Here is a 24,515-nt window from a genome sequence, read left to right on the forward strand (position 1 = left end):
TATATATATATATATATATATATATATATATATATTTGTGAGTTTCTCTCTTCATCATAATAAAGATTCCTGTGTTTCGTGTTGAAGGAATCAAACGAGTCTTCTTAATGCACAGTCCTTTGTCACCGGTCGTTTCCAGTCTGTCTGTCATGCCTTTGAAGTCACCTGCACGGGCTTCCTGTGGCCCCCGGGAGGGTGGGGAGGGAGGACATCTTTGTGCTCATCGAGGAGGAGTCTGCTGGTTGACTTCCAGTTGCTGCCTGGCCACCGCCTTCTTTCTGCTCACCCCCCATCCACCCCTTCACCCCCCCTCCTCCTCCTCATCCTCCTCCTTATCCTCAGCCGCTACTGCAGCAGCAGCAACCCGGTGCCTCCGGATATCCATGAAGAACACCCTCCTGCACGGCTCCTTCCCCGTCACGATGGGCCGCAAGCTATTCACTGCGTTGATGTGTTGATATTGAGATATTTCAGTTATCAAATATGAATCATGCATTTGATATTTCTGGCCACTTTGCTCGTCAGCATCCTCTCGCCCTGGCTTCATCCATCACTAGCGTCATCCGGTACGTATTGGCCATAGCCTGCTGGCTTTTTTGTCACTTTTATCTCATGAAATACGCCTTTTACTTTCTGTGGTTTGCTAAAATAATATCAGACGATGTATTGCGGATGCGCAAAATCGCGTTTCTGTTTTGACGAAAATAGATTAGGGATTATTATATTTAATATGCAGCGTCTTCAGCATGATGGTGCATGAGAGCAGACTACAGCATCTCAGCATTTTTTGTGCAGCGTATAAAAAATAGTGCTCTTTATTATGTATGATTACCACATTTTAATTATGTTAATAATTAAGTCATGGGGACCCTCTTTACTCAAGTGCATGATATTAACAGCTGGTGTAGTCTGAGGTTATTTAGACTCTTATTGCATAATGGACACTGCATTTGCGTTTGTATGGTGCAGAGTTTCTCACTCTGGCAATCAGCGCATAATCATGTCAAAAGTAGATTGAAATTAAGCAGTTTACATTCTGTATCCTGATTGAGCTTAACTGCTGTGTGTGGTTGTCGGGATACTATGCCATGTCTATGCCAATCTTACTGAAGTGTTTCTGAGGAATTGCAATGAAGCAGAGGCCACTTGCCTCAGTATCATCAATGCGTTTCACAAATAAAGTATGACAGCTGGCTCTTTGTGTATATATATATATATATATATATATATATATATAGATATATAGATAGATAGATATATAAAAATATGTGTGTGTGTGTGCAACGGTCAGGTTTTTCATGTCTGTGCATTGGGGATTTTCTTGCAGTTTCTCTAGGAGTAGAGGACAGGGTTGAGAGGGATGCAGTGCCAGCACTGCTGAAGCAACAGGCAACTGCAGCACCTGCTACAGACAACACAACACACCATGCAGTAGAGCATGAGATCACCTACCCCTCACGGTTGATCTACTACTTAAACGAGGACTCGGAGAGTACCTACCATGACCTGGACACCCGGGCCAAGAACCAAGCCACAGATGGCCAGGTAAGCCAGCACAGGTGATACTGGGATGTGGCGAGAGGTTATTTCTGTAGAAATACTGTTGTGATCAATAGCAAGAGCATCCGGTCACTTAACAGCATGCTGCATGGTAAAGGCCTTTACGTTATAAATCCATATTATGGCTTATTTTAAACCTTAAACCTGTCTTTAATGTCATTTTGCTGGACAGTGTCAGATAAAGCAAAGATCCCCACATACACAGAGACATAGCACGCTAAGAGACATGCATTATGTGTGTTTTCATGAACTGGAATTATGCCAGAGCAATCATGCTAAAGGAAGCCTTTTTCCCTGTATACCCACTGTACATTACCATCTGTCATTTATCCACCACATCTGTTATTTGTTTGTTGTTCTGTAGACAATATTAATGGTGGTCTCTGGAGGATTTTTCACTCTGTAGATTGATGTCATCGATTACATACTTTGCAAGCTGCCATCATCTGCAGTGACTACTCTTTTCTCCCTTAACAGGCAGTCCACCTCGCCCAGGCCAGTTTCCAGTTAGAGGCGTTTGGCTCCAGATTTGTCCTGGATCTAACACTGAACAAGTAGGTGCTCCTTACCCTATCCAACTACAGTAATTCATTTTTGCTAAAACCACTGATTTTATAGCTAAAACTCAGTATTTTTGGGCATTGATTGTAACAAACACTTAGACTAACTTCCATTGAGAGTGATTTATATGTCTCTCAACATTATCTTGCATCAAGGCCATGTTATAAGTGGAGATGGTTGTATCTTAATTCACCCAAGGGTTAAGAGAGGCAACCCTGACCAAACAACCCTGCCACAAAAGATCCACACTGACACTCTCTACACGTTATAGAAAATACTCTACAAGAAATTGCAGGAAACCATCAAAGGAAAGCTACGAGGCAGGGTTTTATTTTCTAACACAGGGTCATTTAGTTAAATAGGCCAATAATGTAGGCACAAAAAAGTAGGAAAAGTTAAAGTGCAATAGAATATAAATAAATAGGGAAAGGGGAAAAAAAGTTCTTTGATACTGGTAGCACTTCATTTGTCCAGAAGTCATAGACCAGATTAGAAACTTGGATAATATCATAGTCATGCAAAATATGATCAAAACTAGTATAAAATTGAAAAGCAGGATGCTAATGTGCACATAAAGCTGCATGTTGACGACTTGTTGCCGATGACGTGACGCAGAAGTATAGTGAGACTTCATAAAGTTTAGACAACAACAAAGCATTATTTTGGTGTTTGATTATGAAAAGATAAAATTCCGTAGAAGCGGCAGTGGACATCTGATGTAGGGCCCCAAAATGACCAGAATCATCCTTGGGTGTATCTTTAATGACACTGAGGATGACAATGACTCCCTGAGGAAGCAGTATGTATGACAAATGACAACACTTCCTGTCTGTTGCTGACTGTTGTTTGTAAAAGATATGTACTTTTATTCGTCAGATTAGTCATTAATGCTGTGTCAGTGGAAGGAAATATATTCAGAAAAATATATTCAAAAGGTCAGCATGCTGGTTTCCAGAATCCTCCAAATGCTAAGAGCAGTCTTACTTCAGCTGCCAGATTACAGACAAAGACAAAACCAAAGCAGAGTCTCTATCTTTAATGAGGTTTAATTGGCTTCCATCAAAATGAGTAGAGAGGCAGTTATTCTGTGGTCTGTGATCACTGTCCTGTTCAGAGACACAAGGCTCCGGACACTCAATGATATTGATTTACTCCCCTCACAAAGTAGCTGGTCTACATATGTGAAGGGCTTAATGTGTGTGAGGACTTACATATGCTGATTAAATTTCAAACTCTTTAATGGGATTTAAGCTCGATCCTGTAGTAAAATATTGTAATTTTATATTGTGCATGTCTGAGTGCTGTTAGATGTTAAGACATATAGGCAAATTTACGTGGTTGGATACTCAATCTGTGTGCTGGTGCAGTGTTTGGCTAGCAGCCTGCCACTTTTCAGACAATGCCAATTAAGTCCTTTAAAACTAGAGCCAGCACAGAAGAATTAATATAAACCTAGGTTACTCTCATCCCACTTTTATATTGCAAAAATACTGCCATTCCATGCTCGTTTAAAGCATCATTTTAGCAAAAAACAAAAGCTTTACCAGTTTAGTTGATGCCATTTTTATTTTGTTTGATAGCTTGTGCTGACACAGTAATTAAGTGAAATGATGTTGCAAATGCAACTCTGGGTTTTCTGCCATCTTTGTAGTCTTTTGAGCTTCATTTCTGTGCCAATGTAGAGGCTGACAAAGTGCAGACTTCAGCATTTATTTGCAGCGAATAGTGCTTGTCTTATTATGCAAATGCACAATAAGAAAAAGGTCAGATAAAGTAGGAGAGACTCCAGAAGTGTTACATTTGCTAATGAGTTCTTTGTCATTTGGAAACCACATATCTTAAGTGAGAGGTGCATGCTCATGTATCAGGAAGGCCAATGGGGGACAAGTGTGACCTTGATTCCCAGCTGTTTGCTTGCACTGTAGGTTATCTGTGAGATACATGAGCTAACTTCAGTGTGTGCCTTTTTTGTGTGTGTGAGAACAGGGGTTTGAATTTTGCTTGGTGTTGTAGCTGCGACAGTACTGTTCTAAATATAGATAGGTCTGCAATCTGCCAATGGGTGCTGCTTTGTCTCCTCACCTCTTACTGTACCTGGGATTACAAATGAAGGAAGTCATTTTTCACACTCAAAATACATATATTTTTTAGATAAAATAAATCTTATATTGATTGAAACCAGATCCTTAGTATGTGTTTACCATTAATGGGACAAGTAACTTCACTGTAATGGACCTCAGTTCTCTTTCAGCTGTCTTGCCATGAATATCTTCAGTGCTGCTGACCCTTTCTTGGAGCATCTTCATTTATTTAGACTCAGAGCAGATTATTTCTGTCTGTTAGAGGTTTAAATAGTGGGACCTGACAGCATTGTGTGTCACTACAGGATTCAGAGCTGCATTTGATCTGGTGCCAGACGTAAGAACCCCCCTGCAGTTTTTTGGTCCTCCCTCTCTGCCTCGCCTCTGTTTCGCTTTCCTCTACTGCTGCTGCTGCTGCTGCAGCAGCTGCATTGTGGCACTCAGTCTCCTGTGGACTGAGAGACCTCGGGGCAGGACTCCCTTCTCATGGTCTCCACACACATTCTCGGCTCTCACACAGACATTTAGGCATACACACACACCTCAAGATGATCAAATTCCAATGCTTTACCCCTCCATGTTTTGTAATGCTGGCCACCACCCACACACCCATTAACACACCAGTATGCTCTGGCGTGGCCCACTCTATTCTCCCTGCCTCATCGGTCAAGCTAAAAATAGGCCCTCACCCAGGAATCTCTCTCACACACTGCTCACGCCTCAACTCTCCTCTCATAATGGTGCACTTCCTGCTCACATGCCACTGAGCATCACTCAAAAAATGTCACGCTGCTGGTGTCACAAGGCAGATTCATGGCTTCGGTCTTTCTCTTTTTTTCTGCTGCGACACCATTGCATGTCCACTGAGAGGAGGATGTTTTTGATTTGCAAGGTTACTCTGAAAAAAAAGCGCCATTGTGGCAGAAATCGCAGCCTCTTGAAATCAGCTGTCAGCTAACAGAGTGTGTGTAATGGTGACGGACGCTGACTCAGATAGCGGGAACTGCCGGGAGGACTGTTGTGTTCAAGGTGAAGCTGAGGCCTTGCAATCATTTATCACATTAGGCGGCTTTTAGACGTGGTTTCTTGTTTCTGCTCCTGTTGTGTCTCCGTTCCTCATTTCTCTTCTCAACCAATGACATAATTTTGGGAAATTTGAAGAAGAGCCAGTCATATAAATGTAGTTGTACATTTTCTTTCACTTTGATACCTTGAGGCAACTTATCAGCATCTTATCATAATAAAATTTATGTATATGTTTTTTTACCAAATGCAGTTTTTTGTGCAGCCTCTCACAGTGATAATTAATTACCTTCATAAGTTAATGCATCACAGTTTTTCCCGACATTTAACATTTGTGGTGCATTTTTGAGATGCCATGGACCACACCATGTTTGTGCAGGCTAATCCAGGCACTGTGGTGATGAGTGTTCTCGTTTAAATGCCGACAAGCAGTGCTCACCCCTTGTTTAAAAACCACAATATGTGAGTCAGAGAAAGTAAAGACAGACGGACTCTGGTGTGTTTTTATTGTAACTGCATCACATCCCTCCACCCTAACCAACTTCAATCTCTGTGTTTTTTCAGTGACTTGCTGTCTTCAGATTATGTTGAGATCCACTATGAAGGGGGCAAACCTGTTCTATCAAAGGTATGGTTCTGTAGTTTTGACCAAAATGTTAAAATATACGTCTTCTTTCTTATTTTGGTGGCATCTGCCTCCTTTAACTGGAACAGTGTGTCCTGCTGTTTTTGTTTTGTACAGTCATGCATATTGCTGGTGAAGCTTAGGAAACAGGCTTTGAAAGTAAAGACGGGAACAGACGTGGGCGTTAATTTCCTGTAAATCAGATGGTTTGCCTTTTATTTTCAATCCTAATGCAAATTTGTGATCAAATTAACACTTCAACAGATAGATAGATAGATAGATAGATAGATAGATAGATAGATAGATAGATAGATAGATAGATAGATAGATAGACTTGATTGAAATATGGGAGCACATGATTTTTATACAACAGAAGAGAGAAAGAAAAGAGGACATAGACAGGAGAAAAGAAAACAGGTTGGGAAGGAGAGCTTCCTCCTGCTGCTGCTGCTGATTCAGGCAGAGGGCTGGGCTGGGCATACTGTAGCTGAATCAGCAGGGTTTTGCTCTCCTGCAGCCTCTTGCTGGAGCTTTGGTCACGTGACGAGGGAGAAAGCACTCTGCAGTAATAGTGCAGTGTGGGATGGGTGAAGTGAGAGAGAGAGAGAGAGAGAGAGAGAGGGACAGAGAAGGGGGGGGTGTCCTCCGCTCACCCTGGGTCTGACAGCTGAGTCACAGATAGTGCCAAGACCCATCTTGCGATGTATTAACTTCTTAACACACACATCTTAACTAGCATAGACTGAGGCCCCCCGCAGATATGAACTGCATATATGCCAAAGCGACATCTGTGAGACAAGCTGTTACCGTCCTTGGAAATGCTAGAGAATTCAAGCACAGGATAATTAAGGAGAAAATTGACATATTCACCATGTGATAAATGGTATATGCAGTTTTGTGTGCTACCCGTAATGCTGCTTTATTTATGGCCATGGTTTGCTTTGATGCTTCACTAGCACTGTGTCCTCTTCCTTAGGGTGGTGAGCACTGTTACTACCACGGCCAGGTGAGAGGGAACGATAACTCCCACGTGGCTTTATCTACCTGCAACGGGCTGCAGTAAGTGAACAGCAGAGCTGTGTGTAATCCTTGCTGTGTCCAGAATATCTCTGGATATACTCATCTCTGCTCCTCAGCTCGTATTGACTCAGTATTGAATGGCCTCTCTCTCTTTTCTTCTCTCTCTGCTCGGCAGCGGGATGTTTGACGATGGAGTCTATGTGTATCTAATTGAGCCCTTACAACAGACTCATTTAATCGTAAGTTATTCTCTTCGCCTTGGACCAAAATATGCATCACACAAATATTTTTCCTCTGCTGCTTATGTAGTGTCACCTCCATCACATGTGTTTCTGCATTTCTGCTGTTTACATTTTCATCTGAGGATATCCTAATCACTCCAAGGACATTCCTGTTTTTCAAAGGAAGAAGTTGAGTGAGATAATAGAACAATGAAGCCTGTCTGGCCAACATGTACAGCAGTTAAAAACATTAGGTTATGTTGTAATTATTTGATTTTATGATAATATGCTACTATAGCAAAACAGACATTCAGTTTATTTAAGCAGTTTTAACCTCTCTGTATACTACTCATGTTAATTCCAGTTTAATAAGCTCCCTGAGGCACTTGTTTATGTAAGTCTTGTGTTTTTCATTGTGTTTTTTTCCTTGTAATTAGTTAATAGCATTAGTAGTGGGGCTAAGCAATATGGTTTAAATAATATCAGCATACAAAACTATACTTCCATCACCCTCAGTTGTACATTGTCTTTAGAGCTAATTAATAGATGTTATCATCCTAACACACTAAGCTAAGATGGCAAACATGGTTAACATTTTACCTACTAAACATTAGCATGTTAGTGTTGTCAAGCTTCATTAATTACAACACTCATTTGGACATCAGTGCGCAATAACATCATATAATCATATCTTCACAAAACCATCCTGTTAAAGGTGCTATATATATATATATGTTTGCTGTTGTTTTTGCTGTTTACTTACAAGGAGCTTCAGCCATTGTTGTTTCCGATACAAGGGGTTAGAATCACTTCTTCATCCTCTCATGTTGGACTGAGGGCAGACTGGACGCCACAGTGGAACACTTTTGCAAAGTGGCATTACAAGACAGGATGGACTGGTGCTAGATTTTTAACTTCAGAAGAAGAAAAGAAGTAATAGGAATAGTAGCAAAACAAGAGTTAACATTGGTGTTACTTTCCACTGCTGGAGACAGCTCTTGGCAAGTAAAGGAATTAATTTTGATGCTGGGCTGCTTAGTAAACAGTTGTTAATGCTAATGTTGCCTATGTAGCAAGAACAAAAGCCTACATAGAGCATCTTTAAAATTTAACAGAAATGTTGAACAATTCTTCATTCATTACATTCTTTCACTACAGTTTTAAGTTCTAAGCTCCTATTTTATATGGAAATTCATCTTACTCTCTCACCCTTTCCCTCCCCACCACCAGCTCCTTTCTGTCCCACTTCCTCTTCAGTCTTTTAACACTTATTTGCCTCACCCTTGCAGGATACAGCTGCGAGGCCTCACAAACTAAGAAGAGCAGCCTCCCTTCACTGGAATAATGACTCAGAGGAACAGGGTAAGAGTTTCCATCACTGTCATCCATGATCTTGACCCCCTCTATCAATCCTCCACCTCTGACTGTCACCACACCTTGCTTTATCCTGTCATTACCTTCCTCTTACGTATGTTCACCACACAACATGCAAGTACACAGGGATTCTTTGGAGTGGTCAAGAACACATGATTTTAATGACTGTTAAGACTTTACATTTCATTATATATATTGTGTTTTTAATTAACTGGAAAGAATTTAACAGTGTTAGAAGTTGATAGTCAAATAGACCAGTTTACTTTGTTTTGTTTTGTTTGTGCCTCTACCATTTTGCCACTAGCATACTTGATTTAACACAGTGCTCCATGGGAAATTCAGGGAAACAATTTTGGAATTTCTGAGGGAAAAAATCGAAAGAAAAACAAATCGCTGTGGGCTTGAACTCATCAAACAAGCATACTGAGTTGTAAACACTTAATAAGTGTGTTAAAGTGTCACTGTTTCCCTGTTTTGCAGTGGAGGAAGAACAGCTCTTCTCGGAGCTAGATGACTTGTCCTGGCTGAGGCGCAGGAAAAAGCGAGCTGTAAGTCTCTGATCTCACCTCTCTCTGAAGTAATGCAACAAACATAAGTTGTCTCGCCCATGAATGATTATACAGTGAGTTTACAATAAAAACTAAACACTACAGTAGTGTACATTGTCAAACTTGTGGTGATGCCAGAATTAAAAAGTATAGGCTTGGAACTGTTTGGACAGTGCTGATTGTTTCTTGTTTTGATTTGCAGATGCCTCGCAGTGTATTTGAGGAGATGAAATATTTAGAGCTCATGATTGTCAGTGACCACAGTATGGTATGTGTTCTCATTGAAAGCAAGAACAAAATGACATGTCAGCTTTGACTTTTTTTAATCTTTGCCTACTGTATAACTGTTAGTTTATCATATATATCTAAAAACTCACAACAGTGAATCACTGATGTGAGTTCACACTTCACATGAAGTGTTACTTATTCGTCTTCTCTTCTGTTCTTGTTTTTTGTGCCTGCAGTACAAACGACACAAGACCAAGCAGCACACGAGAAATTTTGCCAAGTCGGTGGTGAATCTTGTGGATGCTGTGAGTGAACTCTTTAGTTGTCCTTTGAGAAATGTGCACCTGTATCCTTTATACAGATCCATTTCAGAATGTACACAATTAGTAGTCTTTTTGTTTGTTTGTTTTTTTTAAGCCACATTGGCTGCGTGGTTCTAGGAATGAGAGTCAGTCACATGGCTCACTACCTTGGCACAGACTGAAATATTCAACATTTTTAGTAAAATGTCTTGAGAATTATTGGATGGATCACCATGGAATTTGGCAAAGATATCCCAGACAATGAATCCTAATGACTTTGGTAGTCCTCTGACTTTTTCTCTTGCGCCATCATAAGGTCAACATTTTCATTTATTCTCTAACATATCTCTAATATACAGCAGATGGATTAAGAGAAACAGACATTCACGTTCCCCAAAGCATTAATTAGACGACTGGCTTTACTTCTAGCGCCACAAGCAGGTCAACATTTGACTTGTCCAGTTGTATGGTCTATGACCAAATATTTTTCCATCAGTCTCATGTAATGGAGTAAATCTCTCAAACCCTAACTTGGACCCATACAGGTCTTATTGTTAGTCCTTACTGTGTTGGTGTTTGCTCTGTGTTCTAGTCACGTGCATTAACACTCCCCTTGTTCCTCCCTGATCCCAGTGTGCTGCACCCCCTCTTCTGTCCTCCTCAGGCGGTTCAGATTCAAATTCACACCCAGTGTTGTTCTCCTCTCCCTGTTTCGTTGCTTCTGTCTCTCTCTCTGTCTCTCCCTCTCTCTCTGTCTTTCTTTATTCCTCCCATTCACTGTGGCCTTCAATGGCAGATCTTCAAAGAGCACCTACATACACGTGTGGTGCTCGTTGCTGTGGAGATCTGGACGGACAAGGATCAGATCCCAATCAGTGTGAGGCCACTGGAAATGCTGCGAGATTTCTCCAAGTACCGGCAGCAGAGCATCAAGCACCAGACAGATGCTGTGCACCTCTTCTCGTAAGCTCTTTACATACATTAAATTTGTTTTCACAAACCTTTACGAGCAACTTAAGACTAAGGGTTATATGTATGTAAATAGGTGCCTTCTAAAGAATGCTTTTCCTCCTAAAGTATTTTTTGTTGTACTTTATTCCTGCTGGGTACTGGTCTTGGCATGATTGTATTGTCTGTGTTGTTTGTACTTCCATAAAGCAAAATCGTGATCTGTCTGCAACCAGTTCTGAGACCCAGTGGCTGGATGCAATGTAGCTGCATAAAATTAGCTTAATGTAGCCTGATCCCTGCTTTGATCTTGTCCTCTCAATATTCTCTCTGTATGTTTTCACACGGTGCGCTCATCACATCTGTGCTCACTGTTCATGTGGCAGCTACCTTTACGTGAAACAGTACTGTGTCTGCTTGAGTGAATATTTATGTTAGATATCAGGTTTGGCTCACTTTTTGACTGATCTGATCCTCTGTAATGTTTTTATCTTTCATTTGTTGTTCACATCTGCCTCTGTGTCTTCCATTATTCTCGTAGAAATGTAACCTTCCACTACCGCAGAAGCAGTGCAGCGTACTTCGGGGGCATGTGTTCTCTGAGCCGTGGAGTAGGGGTCAATGAGGTCAGATTTGCTGTTTGTCAGTCTGTATACAAATCACAGTGTGACCACAACTGAATAATCTCTGGTTCCTGTTGTGTTCATAGTATGGCACCACCTGGTCCATGGCAGTGTCTCTATCCCAGAGCCTGGCACAGAATCTGGGCATCCAGTGGGACCCGGCATCCAAGAGAAGTATACATGAAACACATATTGTTAAACATCTAGTCTAGTCTATTCAGAGCCAAAATCACAACATTCAGGTCACTGAAATTACCAAAAAGAATTCTACTTATGGTAGTAGTATTCAGATAGTTTTAGTTTCATTGAGGTCCCTCCTCTTTCTCTTAGATCCACTGTGGTGGAATAAACTCTGAAGTCAGGACTCCTCAAAAACTTGTGCACTTTATCACTTTATCTTGAAAAAGAAAAAAAAAGTTGTTTGTTTAGAAGTCTAGTAGACTATATCCAGACTCTATCTAGTTCTTGTTCCTGTAGAGGTTGAATACACTTATTTTAAGATGACTGATATAATTTGCTGAGATGTTGCAATATCCAGCGCTGAGGCCTCCATCATTCTTTTTTTATTATTTTTAAAGTTTGGTGGAAAATACTTCTAAAAACTAAAATTGTCCACAGTGAGGTCTGAGGTTTGACCTGATTAATCTGAGACATGGCTTTTTAAAAGGCATGTTTCCTTTCTGAATTTTTCAGATGTCATTTTTCAGTGCTTTGAGCAGTAGAAATCTGATTACCCTGCGTTGTACTGATGTGGCAGCAGATATCTTAAAATTTCAGCAAATAAACCAAAATTGCTGGCATGGCTGGATACCTCCAGGTCTAGACATTTACAGCTGATGGCACCTGCAAAACAAAAATGTCAGTTTTGATAGGAGCAAAGTGCCTCTTCACAGCTCCAGTGACTCTATGAGTGACAGACAGAGTAGACAAAAGTAGACTAAGCTGAGTCAGGATTTATGTTATCAGTTTTAAGATCATAGTGCTTAATGAGGAAGAGTCATCAAACAGCTACCATGTTAGAAACTGCAAGCTCAAAAAATGCAAGCCATTTAAAAGAAATTCTTCTTCTGGTTCCAAAACCAGATAAGCTTGATAAGAGCGTGTGAGCATGTCAGAGAGAGACAGAGATAGGAGACACATTTTAACAAATCTTTGAGATGATAAATTGTAAATATTATCTTATTAACATATTTAATTTAATTACTTAATCTTGAAAAACATATCTTGAAAAAAACTTGTATTTATGTCTGTTTCTTCTGCACTATGTAATCTCTCTCTCCTTGTCTCTCTGTGGTTCTTCTGTGCTATCATTCCTATTTGCAGAGGAATGTGGTTGTGCTGACTCGTGGACTGGCTGCATAATGGAGGATACTGGGTAATTTCCAACTACCACACACACACACACACACACACACACACACACAGTAAGAGGATAGTAACAATTACAGATGCTTGTTTATGTCACTCATATGTATTATCACTGCCTGGAGCTGGAATGATGTTATTACACAGTTTAACTGCAGACTGGTGGAAAATGTTCATTTTCAGCCAGTGCTACATGTGACAGTATTGTAATAATTCAGAACCATACATATACAAGGTCGTCTTTTTGTTTTGCAGTATTATACAATTTTACATGTACCAGTCAGTGAAAGAATATGCAATCAGTGACTCTATTTACACCTGTAGATTGTGTGTTAACACAGGTATAAATGGTTCAGTGTGCTTTATCAGCTACTGTTACAGGAAGATTTGACAATGCACAACAACATTATATACTAAGAAAGCGAACCAGTAATCTGACTTCTGTGCATGCTTCATCAATTTTTTTTTAGTGACTGTCAGTTTCTTGTCAATACATGTTTTTGTCTGCTTCATTGTATTTTGTTTCTTAGTTCTTGGTTTTGCTTATTTGGAGGCATGTAACACCAGGCAAGCCCCTGTAATAATGCTTCTACAGTGCCATGAATAAAATATTGCATTTATTTTTCTCTAATGAAAGTATAAAGCAAATTGTTTTGTATAAAGATGAACTACCATAAATTCTCACATAGTGGCCTTTATTTAGCTCAGTGGCAGAGAGAACAAGAAGGTTTATATGAAAATCTGGCCTGTTCACCAGTTAATGCAAACTCAGAATCTCTCCATCTTCATCTGCCGTTAAATGCAATTAAATGTCTATTTCCAAGGAGCCAGTTCTATCAATATAGTAAGAGTCAGTGACCATGAATGAAACTCAACACCTCCTGCAGAGTTTTCATACAAAAAGTCCTACAGCTTTCCCTTTATAGGTTGGCTTTTAATGTGAAAAAACATCTGGGACATGTTAGGTTTTGTTGACAGTTAATTGTTAACATCGATTGGGAGTATGGAGTAAGAAGAAATGACTGAAATTAATTCAAACAGAGTCTGACATTATTTAACTTTAATAGGGTGACTTATGGTAACCAACATGATTCACACTAATTCAACATAATTTTAGTGTAGACTGAGTCATGCTTTAACTTTGTTTTCATGCTATTATAACAGTATTCTCACTGTATTCTCATCAGACGGTGACATTAAAGATCGTATATGTAATAAACACAGATACAGCAGTAACGATAGTCAGAAATAAAATAGATGAAAAGCAAAGATTGTGTGTCGCAGTTCTCATACCAGAATGGAGTAAACAGTGTCTGCGTTTACTTTGCATTTACTTGCATTTGAACCATGCCTCCAGTTGTGGTTAATTTCACCTGGTATTTTCTCTCTCTTCAGGGTCCAACACCCACGGAGATTCTCCAAATGCAGCATTTCAGATTACAAGGAGTTCCTCTTGAAAGGTGGAGGCTCTTGTCTGTTTAACAGGCCAACCAAGGTTAGGCACTCACGACTCTGCCCCTTTCAGCTGTCATAAATCACACTTTTTTTCTGTATCCTTCAGACTCTCTTGTCTTCTTTTGGCAGCTGTTTGAGGCAACAGAATGTGGGAACGGATTTGTAGAAGTGGGGGAGGAATGCGACTGTGGAGCGAGAGCAGTGAGTTACTTTTTTACTCCAGTGAGTCACGTCTGTTTTGTTGCCGTCTTGTTTGTTCAGACGAGTGAAGCTCATCCCCTCTTTATTTTTCAGGAGTGTTACAAGGAATGCTGCAAGAAATGTTCCCTTGCAAATGGGGCGCACTGCAGCAATGGCCCATGCTGCAATAACACGTGTCTGGTATGAGCTTTTCTTAAAGTTTTACAGCACAAAATATCCGTTTCTCAAACATAAATTGAGACTTCTCCCATGTCGTCTTTTTCTTGCCAGTTCTATCCACGCGGTTACAGTTGTCGCTACGCTGTGAACGACTGTGATATCTCAGAGACCTGCTCTGGGGACTCTGGACAGGTGTTCTTATGTGGCACAATCACATTTTTTTGTTTCAAATGGTTCATCTCTGTCATTCTTTGCATTTTTAAGATCATGTGCACGGTTAAGACGTTACGCATTTGTAATTTTTGCAGTGCCCTCCCAACCTTCATAAACAAGATGGTTACCTCTGCCAGGTTAACCAGGTACGCACACTAATGACACCGGAACACTTTTTATTCAATCAGCCGCCCGACTGGCAGTTTTAGAGCAGCAGACTGAAAAATGTATTTATTCTCTTTTTTTCAGGGTCGCTGCTACAATGGAGAGTGCAAGACTAGAGAGAACCAGTGTAAATACATCTGGGGGTCAAGTAAGATTAAAACTCCTTTGCTTCACATTAGCTTTTATTAGTGTCAGTATCAGGATCAATATGCAGAGACACTGTATAAAAAGAGACTTTTGTAGTCAGGAGCTGTGCAGTTCACCCCTTTTCTCTTTTCTTCAGAGTCTGGAGGCTCAGAGAAGTTCTGCTATGAGAAACTGAACACTGAGGGCACAGAAAAGGGCAACTGTGGAAAAGATGGAGAGAAATGGATCCAGTGTAGCAAACAGTGAGTTTCAAAGAACTGCTAATTAAATTAAACATGGTATTTCCCCTGTGCATGTCAGCTCTGCAGTGTTTTCTGTCTCTACACTGAGGCTGTGCCTCAGTCCTTCCTTATGATCTTTTCTTACTGACAAGTGAGGAGATTGAAGTTATTTTGAAGTCAACCAACAGAGGGCAACAGAGGGCTCACCATGTCTTATTTTTTTTATACATTTATGAAAGTTGTTCATCTAGCTTTGCCTTAATGTTATGCAGCCCATTCAAAATGTGCATCAGTGCTTCTTTTTTTGAGCCTGCAGCTGTTCTTGTCTATGGAAGAGAGAGCTTTCTGTTAACAGTTTTTACCACACTTGTTTTTACAATGTTGTGTTCCAGCTCTCTTAATAAGTCCATGTTAAAAATCGGGGTCACTTTACAAAATTGGGATACTTTTCACAACTGGAAACAAAATTAGTGGAGTAAAGCAAGTCGGTTAAACACATGTTTACACACAGAGAAATTAAAAATAATTCAAATGAAAATAGTAAGTAACTGTAAGGGTAAAAAAAATAAAATGTAGTCTTGTTGATAATTAAGAGGACCTTCTGTGAAATGGTGGGTATTAAGAAAAGATTTGAAGATGGAGATAGATGGGTAAGACCTGACAAGTCATAATGTGTTTTAAGTGAAACACTGGCATCTGTACAGATATGTTTTTGCTTGTCTTTTGCAGTGATGTGTTCTGTGGTTACCTTTTGTGTACCAACACTGGCCGCAACCCACGCATCGGAATTATGAAAGGAGAAATTACCACCACCTTCTTCAACCATAAAAATGGGCAGATAGATTGCAGGTTAACACATGTTTACTATATTATTTGAGCTGTTCATGTCCTGGAAACTTAGAGAATTAGAGCCAATGCTCCAAACGTTTTTGTTTCAATCTTCCTTGCATGATTTCTTAAATTCCCTCCCTCTCTCTTCACCTCTCCTCTATCTTTATCTGTCTCCCCCTTTCCTTCCCCCCTTCCTCTCCTCACAGTGGTGGACATGTTCTTCTGGATGATGAGACTGATTTAGGCTACGTGGAGGATGGGACTCCCTGTGGGCCGTCAATGATGTGCCTTGACCGCAAGTGTCTGCCCATCCAGTCACTCAATATGAGCACCTGCCCCACTGGACCTAATGGACAGGTGTGCTCTGCCCACGGGGTAAGTGTATAAAATTTTCGCTTCACTCACTATGGTCTGACAAGGTTCAGTAGGCAGTAAGTTTGGACAGACATCGACGGTACATCTGTTGTATCACCTGTACAAAAGATTGTTTAACAGGTCTCGTCTTTGGTCAAGCTTACACTTGATTCAAAAAATGTACCTCACTCCGAGGAAATGACACTGTTTTTGCCTCTGATTTTCAAACTGAAAAAACATGGCAGCTCTTCTGTAAATGTTAGATTTCACCTACATTATCTACAAAAGTCATCTTCAAAATGAATGTCAAGCAGAAAATGGTCAGGCATTTGCCAAATAAAGCTTATTTAGATAATTGTTTTTAGTTTTGACGGCCTCAGTCAGTTCTCAGTAGATGTTTTACAAATCTCAGTCTTGTTTCTAACTTACCTGATTTGCTCATAACTTGCTACAGCTTGTCTATGTCGACCTAACTCACAGCTGATATATTATTACATGTAGAAGTAGTAGCAGTAGTAGTAAAAATACAAAAAATAAACATAAACATTAAAGAAACACTATGTTGCTTTTGCTGTGCAGCGGCAACAGTGGCCTCTGCAGCCATCAGTGGCATTTACAAGACGCTGGTACATTAAATTCTGTTGAGCTTCCCTGTCCAAGCGGTTACAGGTGCTAGAAGCAGCGCACCCCGAACACAGAAAACAAGCCTATCAATCACTCAGGCAACAAAACAAAAGTATCAAAGGGCTTGATAAATGAAAGAAAGAATTAGCAAGCTTGCCTATCTATGTGTGATGTAGTACCAAAAAGCATTATGCGTTTCACATAAGCATTACATACTTCTTGCATCATATCATACCTGCTTAATCCAATTTCTGTAGTGAAAGAACAGGCATTCAGAGTGCCAAGTGGGAATGTCAGAGGCACCATTCTCCCTATTAATTCAGTGTACAATCCAAATAATTTTGAAGCTGTTACTTTAAGGTAAAATTGTAGTATAATGTTGCTTTAAAGTGCAATAAAACTGTAGATTACAAGAAGAAAAAAAAAGTTTAACTAAGATTCAATAAAAGACTAAAGACTGCAGCTTAAAAACAAGATTTGAATGGTTCTATACATCTTGAGATACAGAGGTGTTTTCAGTCACTCGGTCTGATTATATCTTTTCAGGTGGAAGGTGTAGAAATGTAGCTTACAATGTCACTAAAGTCCATGTACCAATAGGCTCACTCAAGATGTAGCCAGCACTGTGCATAGTGTTTAGATCTCTATCCGGCCTGATCTTAACTCAGGTGTCTTGCACATGATAGGCAAGAAGCAAGCATGATAAAAGCTGACAGACTGTTCTTATGATATTTTATTTCAGAATTTTATCTAACAGGATGTAAGTATTTCTGTTACTTCCTGCTCAAAGGAAGCCTACAGGGTGTTAGAGGCTATTCCTTCTTGACTGCAGCCTTTTGTCACTTCCCTGTGATGCCGTCACCTGCGTCAACAATAAAGGTGTAAGTTGTCCTACCCTCATGGGTGCAACAAAATTAACAGGACTGAAAAGGACTAAACAAGACAAAACTAACTTGTTGGGCAATCATGGTCTGTATATGAAGTCCTCAGGAGAGGTCTGATGAGGAAACTTTGAATGAAACCCTGCTGTTTTTGTAGATAATGATATTGTAGCTCTCATAACTTAATTCTTAGTTTTTCCTTTGCCTGTTTTATGAAAGATGTTTTGACAAGTCACAATAGGAAAAGCACAGGTGTAGATAATGAAATTAATAATGGCTGAATTCCATGTAGCTGCTTCAGTTTCCGGTCCTGGTAATGAGCATGCTTCTCACCGTTACAGTGTCATGAGTTACTGGAACAGATGAACAGAACAAGGACATTGTTAATGTTATTAGTAACACCTGTGATTTTCCTGCTATGACATGTCAAAATGTCTGCTGTGAAAAAGGCTCATTGGGCTTCAGTACTGTGGGGCCTGGGGCATTTTCGTATTAGGTACGATTGCTTTATACCATACCTGAGGGGAGCCATGATTGCCCCTCTTCTCCACTCCCCTGCCATTCAGGTTTCACATTAGTAATTTTGGCCCATACCCAAGTACACTTGCATATTTGGACACTCTGATAAAGAAGGTGATGGTATGCATGTAGTTGGTTTGCAATCCACCAATTAACACAAAGTAGAAAATCAGTCTAAATAGCTGTCCACTTCTGTGTTTTGGTACAGTAGTACTGACACCAAATTCGAACCGTACCCGATTACACATGAACTGTACTCAAGACCACCTTTTCAAGCGATACGGTTTCACTGATCCATGCCAAGGTACAGTACAAGGTGTTCACACACTTAATTAAACAAGCTGGACTTTGGGGTCAAGTGTACTTGGATCCAGGCACAGGTCTCTCATGTGAAAATCCCCTTAGACACTGTTGTGTAATTCAACCAATTGGATTGAGTTCTGCTTGCTGTTAAAAATGTTTGCATAATTAAAAGTCTTTACAAAGCTGACTTAGCAAAAAATGTTATAGTAGAACTGTGATGAAATTAATCTAGATCAGTTTCCACAATTATGTTTTATCTCTACCAACCCTTGATGCTATATGATCAAATTTACACTGTACTAAGTGTTTATGTGAACGCCTCTGTTAACTGTGGATGAATAAAATGAAGACAGCTGCTGGGAATGTAGTGTGTCAGCACCTTTATTTAAAGCTCTTATGTTCCCCTCATCGCCTCATCTGTTTCTGTCATATCTGTACAGGTGTGCAACAATGAAGCGTCATGCACCTGTGACACCACCTGGGCAGGGACAGACTGTAGCATGCCCGACCCGCCTAAAGAGCCTGAGGCCACTCAGGACGAAGGACCCAAGGGTCGGTTTCTACCTCTGTGAACCTCTGACACCTGATAGAATGAATAACACACACATTTAAATGCACTCATTTAATTTAGCCAAGATTCACACTGACATATGATTTTATACTGTATATTTTGTCATTCTGCTAGAGCTGAGTCAGGACAGATTCCTAGACGTGGCTTTCACAGGTGTGCTCGTGTCATTAACACTTCACATATAAAAATGGCAGCTGAAGGTGAATATAAAATCAGTGTTACATTTGTTTAGTTTGGTTCAGCTGTACACCTGATGGTTTGCCTACAGGGGGAGACGGGGAGGTGGTTAAGGGGGTGGGAAGCGTTACAGAGGGAACCGTGTCACTTCATCCATGACTCTGAAGCAGAAGCCTGCTGTTTGTTTTTGACAGGGTGGTAATAATGCTCCTTTTCCCTCTGCACAGTGAGCGTGGCCACTAACAGGCTGATAGGGGCAGTAGCAGGGACCATTCTGGCCCTGGGGGTGATTTTTGGAGGCACAGGGTGGGGAATAGAGTAAGCATCTTTAACCCTTTCACAGCTCTTCCTCTCATAGTGGTGCCTCAGTGTGCGGGCGGTCTCGTGAGCCGGCCTGAGCCCGTGTGTGCGTCCCGGTGGCTTTGTGTTTTCTTGTGTGTTGGTGATGACCATATACTTGTCATGTGATTGGATGTTTTCAGTGTTGTGTGATTGATTGATGGATTCCCCCCTGCCTCCTCCTCCTACTCCTCCTCCTCCTCTCTTGCCACTTCCTGTTGTTCCCCATTACTACGAGCCTCTTTCTCCATCCTCCCTCCTCCTCTTCTTGTCCCTTTTCTTTCTCTTATTCTTAGTCGTTATGTGGTTGCTCCTGTGATCCTCTCCTTTCTGGGGCATGTGGGGCATTTAGATGGAAAACAGTCCTGAGAAGTGTCCAGTTAGTGACCTGGCTTGTCAGTCAGTGGTAGGCTGTGTGGTGACTGGGACCCCTAAAAACATTTTCTAGTGCTCATACTGCAGGCGACATATATATATCACCTGTCAATCTCTGTCTAATTAAACCTCTACAGTGACGGATACCCAGGTTCTAGTCTTCTGCACAACCTTAACAAACAGACCACTGATAATCACTACGTCAACTGACACCAGATAAATGTAAATATCCCAGGGCGTCTACCTCATTATCTCCACGTTACACACTAAAGGGGGCTGAAAAGCATGCAAGATACATTTTCAGATTCAGTCATTTTACTGTAATAGTATTCTTATGGTTATGTTTTCTGTTCCATGTGAAGTCATCATTGTATAGTTGTTATTGATACAGTAAATGAGTACAGAAACTCATGTCTTTTTCCCCATAACCCTTTACAGGTCCTAGTGCCACCAATCTAATAATAGGCTCCATCGCCGGAGCCATCCTTGTGGCTGCCATAGTGCTGGGGGGGACTGGATGGGGCTTTAAGTAAGCAACACGCCGCATGCCTCTCCCGCTCTAACTCTAGCATCCCTGCTGCTTCTAGACACCAGGGTTTGAGCTCCTGCTACAGAATATGGACACCAGGGTGGACGACACACAAACATGAAGCATTGTTGCATGTTGAATAATCTTTTTTGTGGCAGCACTGAGACAAACATGCTTAACACGTATCTGAAATGCTCAGCTTCATCCAGCGTGCAGTCCTGGTTGTTTTCCTGAAGAGGATGTGGATGATATTCACATTATAGATGTGTAAAGGGTGATTTGGAGAGACACTGGGGGTTGTCTATGCATCTGTAGCAGAACCTCAAACTGATTGGACGGGCAGAGCTCAATGCTTGACATGCATGTTCAGTAAGGACCTAATAACAGAGATTCTCACAAAACAGGGGAATGAATACTTTATGAATATGAATAACAGCTAAATGTTTTTTCTTTAATTTAAAAAAAAGCTTGTGTATGCCTGTATTAAGATAAAATCTTACTTCCCCTCTGAAATACAACAATATGCCTCTAATATATCTCTGTGTAGCTAGGAAATGTACTCTGTTGTACAATAGATGATGTTTAATAACTCACAATCTTCCGCTAATTAGCCTGATGTCTTGAGCAACAGGGGTGTTACACATCTTAATCTAAATAGGCCTATAGAGTAAATGAGAAATACAATCCTGCAGTCACCAAAGCATGCCAGGTAGCAAAGCATCATGGTTGTCACCAAAACAAAAACAAACAAAAAAAAGAAAGACAGAATAAGAAACAAAACATTTCTGCATGTTGACTTGTTGATTTGGAGGAGGTCAGTTCATTGCACAAAGGCTGAGCCAAACCCAGAGTGATCTGGTCCAGGGTTGTCGTGCTCTCATCACTTCCATGATCTTTTTCTCAGTCCGTTACTGTTTGAGGGTGAGACTTTAAATGGAGTGGTGAGAGCGACACACACACAGAGAGAGAGGCAAGAGAGAATCCAGGACCTTTTTGTTGGTTGCAGCCTTTGTGCCATGGCTGGCCACACCCACCTGGATGGCCAGGCTCCGCCCTAGAGCAGAGCAGGACTCTCGGACCCGCCCACACCAGCTGCCATTGCTGCCTGCTTCACAGACCTGGTACAGACACAGCGCATTGCACTGCATGAACCACGCACAGCAATAGTGCCACCCTCAACTGGTCTACTATTGGAACAGGTGCATGACAGAGTGATAGAAGCCCCACAACAAGCCACAGTACGGGGAGGTTATGCATCACTCCTGTTGTTGTATTTGTTGTTGTCCCACTGTTGTGGTAGTAGGTATTGTTGCTGCTGCTGCTGCTGTGGTTGTTGTTTATGTGGTTGTCTCCTCTTTCCCTCCTCTATAGAATATATTTTATGTTAGCTCTTTCCTCCCAGATGGTTATGTTTTGAGTGGAACTAATGTCTTTCCCATCAAAACTGGTAATCAGACATGTCTCCTACACTTCTTCACCTAGTAAACTGATGTTGCACGTATAAGCCAGTCAGCACTTGTCTGCAAGAAGGCAACAGAGGACGTTTATATTCACAGAACTTAATATTCACACTCAGTTATTAGCTTATTTGAGTGAGTAGACTTTATTGCCCTTCTGCTCAATAAACTAGGTGAAAGCTTTTGTGGAGGTCACTCTGTGTTACAGATTCGTAACACAAAAGGAAATATAAAAAATAGAGTACATTGGATCCTAAATATAAAGTAATCTCTAGTCTCTTGTGGTCTTACAACAAGAAAAAATGATTAGTAAATCATATTGTACATCATCATAAATTGAGACAAAAGTTTGTGAATATAAATACCTTTGACTGTCTCTGCAGTCAAGGCCAAACTGGCCAACATGGACCAGCCTTTCCTCACTTCAGTGTCTTCAGCATTTTGATGCCAAAGTTGCACAGATAACAGCAGTGAACGTTTTCATTTCATTCCATTGAATATAACAGGAAGTAAAAGAACCGTTTACAGCATTTGCTTGTGAGTACTATTGTGAACTGAAGAGATGAGTGTGGTTGCTTGTCCAGGTTGCACTAGCTGTGTTAGCAGGTGTGATTACTGCAGTCACTGACTCCTGTTTCTTATCTTCTCATAAGAAATGTGAAGAAACGGCGATACGACCCCAACGCCACAGCCATTTAACCCAGGGAGAGATGGCAATCACTGATGGACTCCAAGGCTTCTTTAGTTGGCTACCTGACAGCTGGACTGCACTTATTGCTGCTGATCTTTGGCATTAGATTTACTTGAAAAAGACATAGTGGACATTTTAACAAATTCCATCGTAGTAACATAAGAAATGCAGCCTTTTCCACATCACCTCACTCATGTAACAACCCCCACCCCTGCCCACCCTGATCTCTAGAGTGACAGAGCTCCTCTTCCATCCTTTAGTGCCAGTGCACAGGCGTTCAGGCGGAATCCACACCACTCTCTCACCTGGCATGATTATCCACACAAAGCGTGCTGCTTGCTGGCCCCCTGGCATGAAGAGCCCTCTCTACAGGGCTCTGCATGGCTACGAAAGCTATGAATATACCGCAAAAAAACATGAGAAAAAAAAGGAATTATCCAACGGAGGAGATAGCCTCCTTAAAAACTAAACCCAGTGGAAAACCGGTTGAAGCTCCTATAGTTCACGTTTAGGTGCTGTAGATGAATAAGGAGGCTGCATGTGAGGACCCAAAAAGGCAGTGCAGACCACATGGTGAATGCATACACAGAATACTGTACATAAATAAGGAGTTCAGGTTTGGAATTATCAGTATATTTTACAAGGACATCAACTGCTTTTGTTTTTTATCTTAGCATGTTGTATAGCGGGTGTTTTTGGCAATGTTATTGAAAATAAATACTGTACTTATGATTTGGGCCAAAACCGTAGTGGCACGCTGCACAGCCTGCTGTGATTGTCCGGCCAGAGGTCAAAGGTTAGATTCACCTTAGTGGACAGAGCAGCTGTGGTGTCGAGGAGAAGCACGTCAGTTCTAGAGGGATTCAGACCAAGATCATGTCAGATTAAAGTCACAAGATTACCCCACCCCCACCCCCTAAAGTATCTTCAACAGTGACTCAAAAGCCAAAGAACCAATCACCTGAACATATGGATGTTGTTGCACACAGAGCACTTTCCCCTCTGTCTGCAGCCAGTGGTGCCTCTCCTACTGTTGAGGGCATGAAGTCTGTCCACGCAGGCACTCACCTGTCCGGCCAGGTCTCACTTAACAGTCCTCATCAACACCCACTATACTGGCTTAGCCTTTTGCTCTCATAAACTCTTAGTAGAAATCAAGTTCAGCTCTACTGGTAACGCTGCATGCAATCACTATAGTGGGCTTATAATTCTATACGGGAGTCCCCAAAATCCGCAAGAAAAATATGCTACAAAAGATAGGTGCATGTCAACAACAAAAACATTTAACTTTTATTTACTATGCAAAGAGAGATATTGCACAAAAGTATGGGTAATATTGATATCAATGTAGACATGGAATTACAAAAACCTCTGCTAATCAGTTAAACTTTTGTATCTGGCCACTCCCACGTCTCATTTCATTTCGCTTCAACATACTCAAACTTTGAATGGACAAATAACATTTTAAAAAAATAACTGAATCAATATTTCCAATGAAAAACAAGAGAGCACCCTTTTACATTTGTGGAATTGAAAATCATTTTTGTGTGTTTTTCATTCAGTCTGATATTTTTAATCTCTCTCTCTCTCACACACACACACACACACGCACACGCACACGATGTATGGTGCCTGTACATATTGAGGCCTGAACAGTTTCTTTGTGCAGGGCTATTATTTCTCGTCCAGCTGATAGTTGGTGTGTTCCAGGTGCTGCCATAGCACTGGCATCGTTGTAATCCTCCATGTTACTCATTGTCTGGTGTCCCTCTCTCACTGCATCATGTACAGTTGGACCGATGAATAAACTACTGACAAATTTTA

General features: G+C 40.9%; 1 protein-coding gene across 4 annotated transcripts; it reads left to right on the top strand.

The window, feature by feature from the left end:
- The first annotated feature begins 206 nt into the window (after positions 1–206).
- On the top strand, positions 207–24,515 carry LOC108881525 (disintegrin and metalloproteinase domain-containing protein 23). 4 transcript variants are annotated; one of them, XM_018673585.2, is made up of 26 exons: positions 207–566; positions 1,328–1,545; positions 2,038–2,114; positions 5,790–5,853; positions 6,827–6,909; positions 7,046–7,109; positions 8,381–8,453; positions 8,946–9,013; positions 9,216–9,281; positions 9,478–9,546; positions 10,340–10,506; positions 11,033–11,117; positions 11,201–11,288; positions 12,438–12,489; positions 13,875–13,974; positions 14,064–14,135; positions 14,229–14,315; positions 14,406–14,486; positions 14,603–14,653; positions 14,757–14,820; positions 14,956–15,061; positions 15,770–15,889; positions 16,078–16,246; positions 18,993–19,104; positions 19,528–19,618; positions 22,654–24,515. In XM_018673585.2, the coding sequence occupies exons 1-26, from the start codon at positions 491–493 to the stop codon at positions 22,697–22,699; spliced, it is 2,349 nt and encodes a 782-aa protein (XP_018529101.1). In that variant the 5' UTR covers positions 207–490; the 3' UTR covers positions 22,700–24,515. The 4 variants fall into 4 exon arrangements, with proteins under 4 accessions (XP_018529101.1, XP_018529102.1, XP_018529100.1 ...); XM_018673586.2 differs by lacking the exon at positions 22,654–24,515 and adding an exon at positions 20,453–20,542; XM_018673584.2 differs by lacking the exon at positions 19,528–19,618 and adding an exon at positions 20,453–20,543 and having other exon boundaries at positions 208–566.

Source organism: Lates calcarifer, linkage group LG1 (genome assembly GCF_001640805.2).
Source record: "Lates calcarifer isolate ASB-BC8 linkage group LG1, TLL_Latcal_v3, whole genome shotgun sequence".
Classification (NCBI taxonomy): domain Eukaryota; kingdom Metazoa; phylum Chordata; class Actinopteri; family Centropomidae; genus Lates; species Lates calcarifer.

Bases quoted from the DNA above. Each gene is read 5' to 3' on its own strand.
- LOC108881525 (XM_018673585.2), top strand. From the start codon at position 491: ATGCATTTGATATTTCTGGCCACTTTGCTCGTCAGCATCCTCTCGCCC. The intron at 11,289-12,437 runs GTATACATGAAA...TCCTATTTGCAG, and splicing joins GGACCCGGCATCCAAGAGAA to AGGAATGTGGTTGTGCTGAC. The intron at 14,821-14,955 runs GTAAGATTAAAA...TCTTTTCTTCAG, and splicing joins TAAATACATCTGGGGGTCAA to AGTCTGGAGGCTCAGAGAAG.